Source organism: Acomys minous, assembly GCF_964271855.1.
Source record: "Acomys minous genome assembly, chromosome: 14".
Taxonomy (NCBI): Eukaryota; Metazoa; Chordata; class Mammalia; order Rodentia; family Muridae; genus Acomys; species Acomys minous.
Window position 1 is genome coordinate 11,383,025 of NC_140496.1, and position 15,095 is coordinate 11,398,119.

Consider the following 15,095-nt stretch of genomic DNA (forward strand, 5'->3'; position numbering starts at 1 on the left):
CAAGGTGTCTCGTAGCTGTCAGATGGTGTGCACGGAACAGAAGGTGAAGGCTTTCTTTGTGTGTTTCCTGATATGACACAGGAAAGATTCTGGGCATTTAAAAACCACTCAAGAGGGGGCTGGAGAAATGGCTCAGAGGTTAAGGGCATTTGCTGCTGTTTCAGAGGACCTGGGTTCGATTCCCAGCACCCACACGGCATCACATAACTGCCTGTAACTCTAGTTCCAAAGGCTCTGGAACCTACGCAGAGACACACATGCAGACAAAACATCAGTGCACATAAAAATGAAGATATATTAAAAAAAATAAGTGTTAAGAAGGGATCAAACATGTTTCAGCTTAACCTGGGCCTGCAGTCTACTCAAAGCCCTGCACCAGTAACTTTGGTCCTGAGGAAACAAGTATGAATCAATACTGCAAACATGGCTGAGAGGCACGAAGGTTCCCAGGTGACACATCTAGCTGGTCCCGGCGCTGGACTCACACTAGAGAAACCTGCTGTGGCCACAGCCAACACCTGTGAACCTTCCCTGCACCTGGCGCTCCAGACTCAGAACACTCCAGGAAGTATCTCTTGGAGAAAGCAATAAACAAACCCAGAGATACTTCTCTCCGGGAACTTCCTGGTGGTTTGTTTTGCCCACCCACACGCTTCATAACCAGGAAGTCCAGGAGGACAAGGGTGACTGTCCTGTGGTCCTTTGGAGAAAGAGCATTCATGGAGCTCTCAGCTAAGTGGCCTGGCCTTTGTATATATGAAATGTAATAGGATTATAAAACACTGGACCCAGACAAATCAAATAATCCATCATCAATCTTCAGTGCTTTTTTTTTTTTTTTTTAAACAGAACAGGATTTGGTGTGCCAGCCTCCCTTACCAGTATGGCATTCCAGCTGTCATTTTAAATAAGGTCAACAAACAAGTGGCGTTTCCTCCCTGAAGAACTGGGCCCTTTCTTGAGATAGGGTGCTGTTTGGCAACTGAGGGCATGGAGGTGGAGACACAACCACCTTACATCCCACTGTACCCTCAGACACTTGAAACAGAAGCGAGGGTGGGCGAGTGACCTGTCATATTTGTCACCTCCTTTCCACTCCTGCCACCCCGAACCAGGCTCTGATCACGTCTTCTTCAGGCCCCTGGAGATCACATATCTAAGTTTCCAGGGCTGACGGGCTGAGATTCCTACAGGAGATAGTGAGGAGAGGCTCCAGGGGTCTTCGCTCTGTCACTTGCCTCATGCACGCAGACTAGAAACTTGGGTGAGATGGACCTGCTGAGGGGTGACAGAAGGGACTGGGGGGGAACATGCTGGGGTGCATGTGGGGGCGCAGGAGAGATCATAGACTGGAGGGGAGGAAAGGCAGTGGATGAGAGAGTGTGTTGGGACTGGGTTCTGTGTGGTCTGCCTTTACCTCTCTCAGCCACTCTTTAGTGAAATGTGTGTCTCTTGGGGTGTTGTGGAGTTGAGTCTGTTTGCTAGGGGAACCCACTGACTCACGCACTCACACACTCATGCACTCACTTACCAAGTATTTATTGACTATGTCATACCAGGTGGTGTTAAGGTGCTACGGACAGAGCAGTGAAAGTACACAGTCTCCAGAGGAATCTCCACAGGGCCTACCTCAGGAGAGGTAGCAGCGCCCCACATTTATACGGTCTTTCTTTCCTCCCTCCACCCTTCCTCTCATTCTCCTCCACCTCCTCCTCTTCCTCCTGTCCCTCTCTCAATTAAAGTCTTACTCTTTAGCTCAGGGTGGCCTCAAACATACGGCAGTTCTCCGGCAACAGCCTCCCAAATGCTGAGATTACAGGTGTGGCCCAGGATACTGGTTTTTATATAACATTTCTGAAGTGACGAAATTCTATAGATGGTGGTTGCCAGGGTGTAGTAGGGACAAGAGGTTAGAGGGACAGTCACTTGAGGACCTGTGCACTGATGGGCCATGCCTCATCTTGACTGTGATGGTGAATAAAAGAGGACACTATTTTTTATACATGTGACAATGCCAGAACTACACATATACGTGTATGAATATAACCTGTGGGGACTTAACCTGTGCTCTAGGTACCCACTAGACACTCAACGTCAGGTTCAGATGGCTACGGGGCTCCCAGAGATCAGGCAGGAGGCCATTTGGCTTGTTTCTAACTTCCTCCATCCCAGTCACTCACTGACTCACTTGGGGACCTCCTTCCCCTCTGCCCTATCTGTCTGGTCCACCTTGAAGTGCATACAGCTCAGGGTATCTCCTTTCTCTTTAGATGATGACATGGCTTACTCTGGTTTTCAGGCCAGCCTGGTTTTGGTCCTCTACCCTGAACTCTGGCTCTTCTGCCATGCCTTATTCAGGTCAATGCCAGCATCCCCTCCTGTAGAGAGCGGTCCCATAGAAACCTGTAGTCACTGCTCATACAGTCGGGCCTCTCACAGGCCAAGAAGGGTGAAGTTCTGCAGCCCTACTTTATGGGCTCAGAAGAACTGGAAGACAGCCACATAAAAATCAAATAAGCTCTGAACAGACTTTCAAGTGTTTTTTTTTTTCTTTTATATTCTGTTACTTCTTGCGTGGGGTGACCACAAAGCAACGTGCCCTCCTAGTCACATGACTTAGGAACAGGGAATGGCAGCGAAAGCCAGAAGGCCACACCCACCCACAATATGGTTCATTAGAAAGGTGGGGAGAAGAGAGGCAGATGGGAGGAGGAGCAGTGATGACCCCCTCATCTTTTCTCCTGTTTGTGGCTACTTGTGCCAGGAACAATGATAACACGGCTAACATAATTGTTGATTCATGTTCAAGGCCTTTTTCAAGTGGATGTGTGTGTACCTCTGTGTGTGTGCACATTGAGTACACGTGCTCATACAAGTGTATATGTGTAGACTCGAAGTGGACAGTGGGTATTTCCATTTCCCTCCATCCTGCTCCACTTCATTTTCTGAGACTCGGCCCCTTCCTGTTTGCCAGGTGTGCTGATTTGGTTAGACCTCCTGGCTACCAAGCCCCAGAGACCCTCCTGCCTCTGCCTCCTCAGATCCTGGCCTATAGTCACGTGCTGGCATGCCCAGCTTTTCCGTGCCTAACCATGGAAGGGGGGCAAGGTGCCTGAACTCAAGTTCCCATGTTTGTGTGGCCAGCTACCTCACCGACTGAGCCATCCTCCCGGGTCCTCAAGGCCTCTATCAGAAAAGAAAAAGCTTTCTTAAGTATACTAGCACTGACTGATAAATACTTGATCTTCTGACAAGGGTTCTTAGAAAAATGGAATTAGAGCTGTCTCTGTGGTTTATGGCTGTCTTTGCACAAAGAATAACAACACGATGGAGCGCATGGCCACCTCCACCCAGAGAAATGAGCAGGCACTCACTTTTCCCGTTGCTGGGACGAGATACTTGACAAGAGCTACTTAAGGGATGGAGGGCTTGCTCTGGCTCCACAGGTGGGGAAGGCACCAAGTCCAGAGTGTAAGGCAGCTGGTGTCACGTGGCATCCACGGTCAGGAAGCAGAGCAAGATGAATGCTGATGCTCAAGTGGCCTTTTCCTTTTTATCCAGTCTGGACCTCAGTTTATGGGATGGGGCAGGATCTAACTTTCAGGTTGGATAGTCCTTTCCCAGTTAACCCAATAAAGACACTCACAGCCGGGTTGACAAGTGTCAACAACAGCACTTACTGTCCTTGGGTCCTACCAGTGAAATCATTTTTTTTTAAGTTTTGGTTTTTTTGTTTGTTTGTTTGTTTGTTTTATTTCCCCAAGACAGGATTTCTCTATGTAGCCCTGGCTGTCCCTGAACTCAGACCTGCTGGTCTCTGCCTCCTGAGTGCTGAGATTAAAGGCACGTGACACTAGGCCCAGCTGTGAAGTCATTCTCACTGTGCCCCAATCCTGGTGCAGTCTGTGGGGTGATAGGGTCATCTGAGTTCTCATTCTCTTGCATCTCAGCCAGCGTCTGCTTCACTGCACTCCCGTCTGCATCTGGGATAAACAAGCCATGCAGGTCCAGGTGCATGTCCGCATCGACAGAGGCGCGAGCCAATTCCGTAAAACTTTTGGCATCCAGAATAAGTAAAAAAGGCCGCTTTTGGGGATCAGTAGAGACGATGGCTGATAAGATGACTCCTACAAGAAGACAAACAAAACCCCCGTTTAATTTCCATTTGCGATTTGGACAGTGTAATCCAGGGCCTTCACTCAGGCTAGGCAGCTACTCTCCTTATGGGTTGCATCTTGGTCCTAAGAGATACCTAACAGTGTCTAACTATAGTCCTGAGCATCCTCCACCTGCAGGGGTCCTTTCTCAGAAGTGTCCTCTTTCAACTCATTCCTGGTCCAAACAGGTGGGAAGAGAATATATGAGGTTCTGTGTTGGCAGAAGATAAACCCAGGACCGGAACCGGAAAACCCACTTCCGAGATAGTTGCTTTGCCTCGCTGAATATTCGTCTCTTCATCTCGGCAGTGAAGATAATTCCCACCAAACTCCAACCTCTTGGGCTGCTGTGATGATCAGCAGGGTAAGTTCTGGATACGCTTTGTTCGTTTTCATGTGTTTTGAAGAATGGCTCCTCTTCTACTGCTTGAAACCTCTGAGTATGGAGAGACCCAGCCAGTTCCGGGAGGACATGTGGGCTAAGGTGTGCTGCTTTGTTGATCTGATCCGGGACTTCTTGAACTGCAAGAACATTTGCATATCTATGCTGTTGTTGTTTTGTTTTGAGACAGGTCTTGCGATGTAGCCCAGGCTGGCCTTACACTCCTATCTGCCTGCCTCCACCTCTCAGATGCCAAGATTACAGGCTGCGCGCTGCCATGCCTAGGTTGCGGCGGCACTGAAATGAGCCCAACTCATCTCCCGGTTATGTTGGTAACCCCGACTTTTGTCTGTAAATTCAGGTGTTCCCCATCCTCTGTGCTCACTTTCAATGTACAGCAGGTTAAGGAGACTTTTAGTAAGTGTCCAAGATTCTTCCCAAAGGGCCAGGGATGAGGTATCTGAACACAGGTGACCTCAGATTGGCCTGAATTCAAATCCAGTCTTTGCATATGGGGCTCGTGACTTTGGCCAGTTTGCCTCACTCTTAACCTCCTCTTGATATGAAACGAGGACAGTGTCACTCCACACCCATGGAGAGAAGGCGTGAGAAGCAGTTGCCCAGCCAAGCAGGGGATCGGCCTTAGTAGGAGTGGATGTTAACAGCTCCATACCTTGGAGATGACAGTGACATGGGATCCCCCTGCCTGTGTGCCAGGCCACAAGCAGAAGGAAGCCAAGGCCAGGTGGAAAGCCACTCCCTCCCACCTGAGGGAAGAAGCTGGCAGTCTCAGTGGGATGGCCTGCCTTCCCCCGCAGGTGTGGGCAGCCCCAACCCTGGCTTGGCTGGGTGGTGTCCCCGCCCATAGCTTATTACCATCCCTAGTATCCCCAGGGCTGTAGGCAGGGCATTTTTGAGGCAAAGTGGGGGATAAGACAATTTGGCTATGTGGAAAGCCACATTTCCCAGGTGCTGTGAAAATTTGACATGCTTAAGAGAGGTCATTTGAGACTTGGGGCCAGCCCTTGCAATGCATTTAAAAACTAAAGTGGCATGTTCTGAGAGAGTGTGTGTCTTATTCAGTGGAAAGGATATGAACTTTGTGTAGTGGAGAAATCAAACCTTGCCCAAAGAAAGTTTGGCTTTTGTCACAGTCTTACCTATGAGAATGTTTTTTTAGAGGCTATGGGCTATGACAGGTAGTGTATTCTAACAATTTCATCCACCCATCCATCCCTCTATCCATCCATCCATCCATCCAGTCTTCTGTCTGCCTTGTCTGTCTGTCTACCTACTTAACTACCTAACTTGTTGCTGTTGTATGTTTTTGTTTGTTTGTTTTGTTTTGCTTTTGTTTTTTGGTATTTTTGTTTGTTTGTTTGTTTTTTGTTTTTGTTTTTCTTTTCTTTTCTTTTTTTTTTTTTGAAACAGGGTTTGTCTGTGTAGTCTTGGATGTCCTGGACTCACTTTGTAGACCCGGCTGGCCTTGAACTCACAGCGATCCACCTGCCTCTGCCTCCCGAGTGCTGGGGTTAGAGGTGTGTGCCACCACACCCAGCTGCTGGTTCTTTTGTTTTTTTTTTGAGACAGTAGTTCAAATTCTCTGTGTAGCTCAGGATGATTTTACACCCCTGATTATCTTCTGTCTACCTCTGAGATGCTGAGATCTCAGGCATACCCACCACGCCTGGCTGACAATGTGCTTTACGATGGGGCCTTAGGCCACACGGTCTCCGAGGAGATGAGCACTGAAGGTCATCCACTTAGGGTGTCAGTAATGTCAAGTGAATGAGCCATAGGAAAATCTCTGGCTATTAAGGCTCAGGCAAGCTCCCGGAAATGCTTGGATGTCAGAGGTTAACACTACAGGTGACATAACAATACAAAGATGGCAAGGAGCTCTGGGGATCCTAGTGTATTACAGAACCTGGTGGTGGAAGCAAGTGTGGTTTCGGGAAGTTTCTAATGTGGTAGCTTTGCCACTGACACACCTAGACTTCTTGCCAGGCAACCCACCTGTGGGATGCCTCTGTTTGAAGTGTGTTCCCATGGGCTCCCTTCTCCCACTCTTACCATCATCTTCATCCTTGGCACCTGGCGTGGGTACAAACAGGGGTTCCGCTGGCCAGCAGTACTCCTCACCCCACTTTAAGGAGGACCTCGTGAGAACATCGTATTTTAGTATCTGTATATGCAGAGGAGAGAAAGATGGGGTCCTGTGTCTGTAAGCACGCTGACTCCTTCAGCACAGAAGGGCATGACAGCCTCTGAGGGGAGATTAAGCCCTTAAGCCTACACTTGTCATATCCCCTTGGAGTGACATCTGTCCCAGGCAGCACAGCCACAGAAAGGGAAGAGCCAAACTTCCTCCAGCAATGTCAAACACAGGTTTCCACTCACAGAGAGCTCAGAACCCACAGCCCTGAACTTTTCTGGCATTTGGTACTATATCACAATGTTTCACATTATATAAGTAAGATGCTTAATGCCACTAATTAAAATATGATATACAGTTCTTTTGTTGCTTTAAAAGTGAAAGCCCTGGACTACAGCTGGAGCTGGGTGGTGGAGCAGCTGCCCAGAACACCTGAGGTTCTGGTTTGAGTCCTAGCATCCAAAACCGGAAACAAAGCAAAACAACAACAAAATCCCCATAAGTTCTCATAGGCCTGTTCCTGAGGGGTATAGAATTAGTGGGAGTGGCTTGGGGTGTGTTTGTTTGTGTGCATATGTAAATATGCTTGTGAATCTTTTTGTACTCTAGGTATTTTAAATTTTAAATTATTTTTAATTTATTGTTTTATTTTTACTGTATGCATTTTAAGTGTATGTGTGTTGAGGAGGTGGGACATGCATTATTGCATCATGCCACAGCATGCATGTGGCAGGCAGAGGGCAGGGATTGGTTTTCTTCCTCTGCCATCTGGGTTCTTGGGATCAAAATCAGGCTGTCAAGCTTGATAGCACATTCCCTTACCCACTGAGCTGTGTCATCAGCTCCGCATCTTTAAAATGCAAATAAAAATATTAATCTGAAAGAAAAGTGGTATCTGGCCAGCATTTCAGACAGCACCGGGCTATAGGAAATACCAACAAATGGTTACTTAAAAAACAAAACTAGCCGGACGTGGTGGCGCACGCCTGTAATCCCAGCACTCGGGAGGCAGAGGCAGGTGGATCGCTGTGAGTTTGAGGCCAGCCTGGTCTACAAAGCGGGTCCAGGACAGCCAAGGCTACACAGAGAAACTCTGTCTCAAAAAACCAAAAAGAAAAAACAAAACAAAACGAATCTTCCAAGTTCCCATGACACCCTGTCTGCCGGAGTAGGCAAGCTGACAGCTGCAGGCAGTGCTCCCTGGTGATTCCTTTACCCTCAGAGCCTACCACAGTGTGTCACATAGCTGGGGCTCACCACGTACAAATGGAACACAGCACTCATACTTCAGGATTATCCCAACTGCCTTCCCTCCTGAATCCCTTCTCCCAGCCTTAAGCCCCAAGGAGTCTGCTTTGAAGACATTAAGTTGGGTGCAGGGAAAGCCAGGCTGCATGCACAGGAACGCCCAGGATATAGGGGTCAGTACCTTGGTCGGGACTGGACTCCACTGAACTTCAGCAGCAAAGATGTAACGATATGGCTTCCCGTTGTGAGCATAATTTATCCGAGGGAGCTCTAGGCCTTGAGAGGACAGGACACTGATGAAATCCCAGCACTCGGGTGGGGAACTTCCTCTCCATGCCAAACTGGGCCTTGTTCCATAGAAACAGTTCCCAAGTACCACCCTGACCTTGATTCAGACCCAGATTATACCAAAAGTGGTCACAGGCTAGGGAGGGACCTCTGATAATGATGTTGTCCCTGCCAGGAGCTTCAGGAGTGAGGTGCCATAGGCCAGCGGGCTGTAAATGCATAAGTACCTGTAATTATCCATGATAGAAATCAGAGAATACAGATTTGAATCAGAGGCTGCTGCAATTTTTAAAAGTCTCTCTAAAAATACTCTGTGTGTGTGTGTGTGTGTGTGTGTGTGTGTGTGTGCAAGCACACGTGGCTATGAAAAGAAACTTCAGAAGCCATTAGGAGGAGTGTCAATGTACACTGTAAAATGAGTATGGTACCTGGGGTGGTACCGTCAACTGGGCAAGCACTAGGGGATCCTGAGGCAACAGGCTTGCCACAAGTTCAAAGCCAGCCTGGACTACAGAATGAGACCTTGTCTAAAAGGAGTAAAATAAATTTGGTGAATCCTATTAAAATCTTTGTAAAAAGGAAGTTTACAAAGGATTTTCATAACATGGAAGTGTCCATATGGTAAGGTAAATGTAAAAAGGTTGACTATAGAATTGTGTCTATTATGTCACAAAGAGAAAGTTTAGAAGCATTGTTGGGGTTGGTTTTGCCTGCCAGGTAACTCTATCAAGCAGTTTTCATTATTTCTATTACTTAAAAAAAAAAAAGATTTATTTATTTATTTTATGTATATGGGTACACTGTCTTCATGCACACCAGAAGAAGACAGGCCAGAAGAGAGCATCAGATGGCATTTTAGATGGTTGTGAGCCACCATGCGGTTGCTGGGAATTGAACTCAGGACCTCTGGAAGAACAGTCAGTGCTTTTTAACCTCTGAGCCATCTCTCCAGCCCCTCTGTTACTTTTTTCTCCAGTCACTTTTGTTTTGTTTTGTTTTTGTGTTTGTATGTTTGTTTCAAGGCCAGAGCTCATAGGGTCCATGCTGGCCTTTAACTCACTATACAGCTGAAGATGACCATCACCCATCTCCCGAGAGCTGGCATAACAACAGACATATAATTTGTTTGTTTTTTGAGACACAGTATGTGACTCACAGCAATCCTCCTGCCCCAGCCTCCTGATGCTGGGAGGACAGGCATGCACCACCACGCCCAGCTTCATTGTAAATTTGGAAGTATGAAACGCAGATGTCTCTGCGTAAGGTGTTGTGTCATGCCCCTGTGATACAGTGAGCACAGGGACTCAGCCCTGTGGGACAGTGGCACTTCCCAGAGAGCTTTGGGCTGGCTCCGGTTTAGGGTGAGGGCTCGTTGGAATCTGGGATGTTTCTGAGCATCCTCCAATGCCAGCACCCCTGCCCCACATGTCATCAGGGCTGAGGAACATGGGCCCATGGGTGTGGCTCCTGTGCTATGGCTCAGCATCTCTCAGGCCCAGTGAATCAATAACACCCACTTTGTAGGAATTGTGACAGTGTAAAGGGAGAGACAGGAGCCTACTCTCCTGTTTAAAGTATCACAGCTGTTTGCATCCATCAAGTATGTATGTCATCCACACAGATCAGAAGCGTTGGAAGCTATTTGAAAGATCCCCAATTTCTTTTCCTGGGGTCCCAAGAACTTTTCCTGTTTTTCCATGTCCTGCATAGAAGGAGGTATTACAGAGAGGTCTTTGGGGACCTTCCGTGAGAAAGGATGTGCCTTACCTTCATAGAGGACCTCGGGCTGGCAGTAGACACTGCCGTCTTTCTCCTTCAGGGCTGTTGCTCTTGTAGATGCCACCTTGATTAAATTTGAGCCCACTTCTGCATTCTTAAAGGAAAAAGTTAAAAACAACAATGAGGAAAAAAAAGGTGATTCCCGCAAACCCTTGCTTTACCATATCTTCTTGAAAGGAGCTTCAAAACATAACACATGGGTGGTGGTGGCGCATGCCTTTAATCCCAGCACTCAGGAGGCAGAGGCAGGCAGATCGCTGTGAGTTCGAGACCAACCTAGTCTACAAAAGTGAGTCCAAGATAGTCAAGGCTACACAGAGAAACCCTGTCTCAAAAAACCAAAAAACAAAAGACAAAACAAAGCAAAACAAAACAACCCCCCCCAAAAAAATAACACATCGCTTGGCCTTTCTGTAACCATAGGAAGCAACTATTTCATTGTTGTTATTCTAAGTTAAAAAATAATGAGGGTGGCCCATCTTTTTCCAGAGGATCTGAGTTGGAATCCTGGCACCACAAATTGGCTCATAAACATCTGTTAACTCCAGTCCCAGGGGATCCAGTGCTCAGCTCTCCTGGCCTCCAAGAGGCACTACACACAGATAAGCACAGACAAAAATGCAAAGCACCCAAACAAATTAAATAAATTAATTTAAAAATACAACCATCATTTAAAAAAATAATGAGGACTGGCAACAGTAACAGACTCTCCCAAGGCCACCCAGCTGGTGGGAGGAAAAGTCAGGACCTGTCTAGGCTCCTCATCTTTCTAGGTGAACAAAAATATGCTCCACAGAGTAAGTTCTCCCTTTTTATTTATTTATTTATTTATTTATTTTTTTATTTTTTTTTGAGACAAGGTTTCTCTGTGTAGCCTTGGCTGTCCTGGACTCGCTCTGTAGAGCAGGCTGGCCTCGAACTCACAGAGATCCACCTGCCTCTGATTCCATCAGTCAATGGATGATTGCAGAGGCTACAGTAACACACGTGCCTAGGATGTAGCAGTGAGAGAAAGCCTTGGAACAAATTGCCTGTGCAGTCCAAGCTCAAGCACACATGCTAATAAAATACACCGGGACAAGAGTGGGAGAAATCTGACAGCCATGAATAACAGGACAGGGAGTGGGGGCTTCCCTATTTTCCATACACTAAGTGTGGGACTTTGGGCGAGTGGTTAGCCTCTCTGTGGTCCAGTTTCCTTCTGTGTCTAATGAAGATAATAGTATGAGCGTCCTCAGCTGATTGCAGGTTAAATGACCTCCCCTGCCCAATGGTTTGCAGTAGGGACCTAGATAAACACTTTCCTTGATGGCGTTGTTCCATCTACAGAGTAGACCTATGGAACACCACTTCCTCTCAGGTTCACTCCAAGCCCTCAGTGAGGCCCTGAAACCTGCATAACACTGAACGCTTTGTGTAAGTGTTGCATTGATCTGATGAACTGAGACAACCGCAGAATGACTACTAGGTGGGTAGCATATATAGAACGGGTACATTGTACAAGGTGATGAGTTGTGTTCTGAGCAAGTCTGAGATCGTGGACTGTTCATCAGAAAAGCATGCGACTTTACCCTTAAGAATAACTTAGGGCTGGAGAGAGGGCTCAGTGGGTAAGAGCGCCGCTTGCTCTTCCAAATGGTCCTGAGTTCAATTCCCAGCAAGCAAATGGTGGTTCACAACCACCTGCGATGTGATCTGATGCCAATTTCTGGTCTACAGGTGTACATGCAGACAGAGCACTGTATACATAATAATCAATCAATAAATATTAAAAAAAAAAAGAATAACTTCTTAAGTGGGTGGTGGCAGCACATTTGTTTCTTCTTTTGGGGCCTGTGTACGTGTCTGGTGTGTGCATGCTTGTGCATGGAGGCCAGAGGCTGGCCCTTGGTGTGATCTTCAATGGCTTCTCCACCTTATCTTTTTTCACACGTTAAAGTTTTTAGTTTTTTTGTCTTCTTAGAAACCCACACCACACAGCAGCAGAGCTCCCTTAGCTCTTTGTCAACACCAACAGTGGCCTCTGCAGTCTCCCCCGATCCTCCTCATCCTGTCCTTCAACCCTTTCAGTGTTTCCCGGAACTCTTCTGGTACAGTCTGCGTTCAGTCTCATTTCTTCCTCGCATAATCCAAAGACTGGCCCACCACGCCAAAGCCTATTATCTTGCCGCCCACCAAAGCGGATTCTGAATTCAAATACAAAGATAACAACTGGTGTGGTCTTGGGCTTGGTGGCTCCTTTTCCTGTATTTCTGTCTTTGGTGCTGTTGCCGCCTTCCCAGGGTGAAGGATATCAATGACCACGTGTTTCCTCTGAAGCAAAGGGTTAGTCATAAACTTCCTGGTGAGGGCTGTTACAGGGTTACTGTGCCATTCAAGATGGTGGGTCCTTGAGCAGCTAAGGAGGAAAAGATGACTCTGACCCCCCCCCCCTTTTTTTTTTTTGAGATAGGGTCTCTTACTGGATCTGGGAGTCAATGGCTAACTATACTGGCGTCAGAGCTCTGCTTGTCTCTGCCTCTCCAGTGCTGTGATTACAGGTACTCAACACCATGTTTGCATTTCAAGTGGATCCTGGGGATGGAACCCAGATCCTCATGCCTGTGAAGTAAGCACTTTATATCCTGAGTCATCTCCCCAGCCCTCTCCCCCCTGCCCCCCCCGCCTCCCCCCCAAAAAAAAAAACAAAAAAATGAAAACAACAAGCTATCTTAACGACAGCAGTTCTATTGCTGGGCAGGAGCAGCTTACCACATTGCGTAGCTGAACTGAAGGGTCCTTAGAGGTTACTCAGCTAGTTCAGTCCCTCGATTGTTAGAAGAGGAAGTTGAGGCCCAGAGATGCAAAGTGACTTGTCGAAAGTCACACAGAGAGAAGCAGCGCCCGGGCCCATGGCTTCCCATTGAGATTCTTCCAGAAGCAAGAACATTTTGGACAAATTGCAGGGTGGGGAGGGGAGGGCTTTTAGTTCGAGTAGATTTTAGTTCGAACATCTCCTTCCCTGACCACGCAGTCTAAACCTGCTGTATCCATGAGGCTGCAATTATTTCATTATGCTTTGTCCTTCTTTGTGGTCATTTTCTCCATGATGTCAGAGACCAGATCTTGCTCACTGCATGACACCTGGCACCCAGGAAGTGAATACATGATTTACTAAGCTTTCCCCTCCCCACTTCCCCACTTTCAGTGGCCGAGAGACCAAGACCATGCCTGCTTTGCAGTTTGGTTGAAGAAAACCCAATGAAATCAAATCTATGAAGTAGCCGTGTGCTGGGTGGCACTGTAGTAGCTTATACTGTGCGGGCACCTTGCTGGGCACGTGACAGCAGCACTCAGTACCGCCCCCCTCCCCGCCCAAGGCATGTCCAGCCTTGACTCCCAGGGAGTAGCTCTCTACAAAAGCTCCAGCCAGAAACTGGTCAGACTGGTTAGAAGAGAAACTCTTTGAATTTTCCACACACAGCAGTAACCTAACATGACTCGGCTGCTTTTAAGAGCCAACCCAGCTCAGCATTGAAAAGAAATCAGCCAGATTTCAGCCAAAATCCCACAGGCTTGCTCTGCCACTCTGATGCCAGAGGGGACTTGCAGGTAGAAGCAGGGAGCTCAGAAACCTGCCCACCTGTTGCCAAGGCAATAGCGGCTTCTGTAGGGAATTGGAATTCATAATTTGCTCCGTGAGTTTGAATAGACGTTTGACCCCACTCGGCTGGCTTCCCTATCTGTAAATGGGGTGCTTGGTGAAGCACACTGGTTTCCATCTGACTTCAGAAAGGTATGATTACGTAAGCATCTGGTCCTGGGCCAGCGGCATTAGAATTAACAACAGACATTAATTCAAATCCTGACACAATCCCCGGGATGGGTCTTTGCTGTTGGGCAAGTTACTTTCCCTCTTACCTGTAGACTCCGGGATAGAGAGTAGCTCAGAGGGCTGTGATGTGAATTGCAACGCAGTTAACAGTTCTTACAATTTGCAGGGTGTGGAGCGATAGCCCCGAGTTGAGGCCCACAGGTCCTGTGACTAAATGCAGCAAGCTAACTAGGACCAAATTGCTTCTCCTGCCCAGACACATGGCCTTCTATCACGTGGAATTGCTCTGTCTAACACACTAGGACTGGAACCAGCCTATTTGAATGATAGCAGCTCTTATTGTTTTCTAGAAAGAAGAGAAGGTTTATTATGTTCCCATAGTTAGATTGTTGGGTTCTTTAAAGATGGGCACAGTTCAGTCCCTCAGTCTATAGTAAAGGAAGCCAAGTCCCAGAGAAGAAAACCACACTGAGAAGAGCCACATGTAGCTACTGAGACTTTAAAATAAGGCGAAGTGAGATGGAAACTTCCATGGACCCTAAGGCTAGCCACGTTTCCCAAGCTCCAGCACGCTTGGGGTTGGTAGCTACTGTGATGGGCAGGGAGAATATTCCAGCAGTATCGCAGGCTCTGTCTTTTAGGCTGAAAGAAGGAGTATGAATCGAGAAGTCTAGGAGCCTTTAGCTATCAGCCAGATGAGGTGGCCCAGTGAGAGCCTCTCACTCCAGGATCTGCCTGGAGCTACATAGATGCCTCACCCAGCACCCTAAGTCCCAGCCAGTCCCAGACACCTGACGGGCACACCAGCAACAGCCCCTGTTCTTAGGAGGACGGAGGCAGACTCTCAAACAAGTTGGTATCCCAGTTAACCGAAGAATAGGTAGGTGAGATGGAAAGATGTCTTTCTTGGTAGGCATGACCCCTTGGCCCTTCCAGCTTCTCATCTCGTGGAGAAGGGGCCATGCCAGAGACAGAAGGGACAGGATGAAGCCTCTAAAGTGACAATCTCAGAGCAGGGCATCCCTTTGCCAAACAAAGTCTCAGAGCAGAAAAGCTATTTAGTCCAGGACCCCACACTCAGCACATCCTCCATGGAGGCTGCTTTGTTTTATCCTCATATTCACGCCTGCCTTTTTAGACAAATCCCAAATCTGCCAGTGCGGGATCCAAAGTCACCTCATGTGGGTCTAAGTATGCCTCCTTCCATGACGGCCTCTGACCCATGACAGTGAATGCTCACAAACCTATGCCTACCATGCTGTGGCGCCCTTC

The 15,095-nt window shown here is 47.7% G+C and overlaps 1 protein-coding gene across 2 annotated transcripts in view; it reads right to left on the bottom strand.

The window, feature by feature from the left end:
• Positions 1 to 329: 329 nt before the first annotated feature.
• Positions 330 to 15,095, bottom strand: part of BCO1 (beta-carotene oxygenase 1) — a 41,117-nt gene continuing 26,351 nt past the window's right edge. Inside the window, exons 8-12 of one of the 2 annotated variants that reach the window (XR_014774629.1) lie at positions 9,998 to 10,103; positions 8,124 to 8,218; positions 6,613 to 6,724; positions 3,672 to 4,127; positions 330 to 2,175 (exon numbers count right to left, since the gene is read on the bottom strand). Coding sequence is in view for 1 of the 2 variants with exons in the window: in XM_084757449.1 (XP_084613575.1) it covers positions 3,838 to 4,127; positions 6,613 to 6,724; positions 8,124 to 8,218; positions 9,998 to 10,103 (603 nt within the window). In the remaining variant the exon portion in view is untranslated. Of the gene's footprint in view, positions 2,176 to 2,435; positions 4,128 to 6,612; positions 6,725 to 8,123; positions 8,219 to 9,997; positions 10,104 to 15,095 lie in introns of those variants that run through there. The other variant, XM_084757449.1, reaches the window with a different exon arrangement.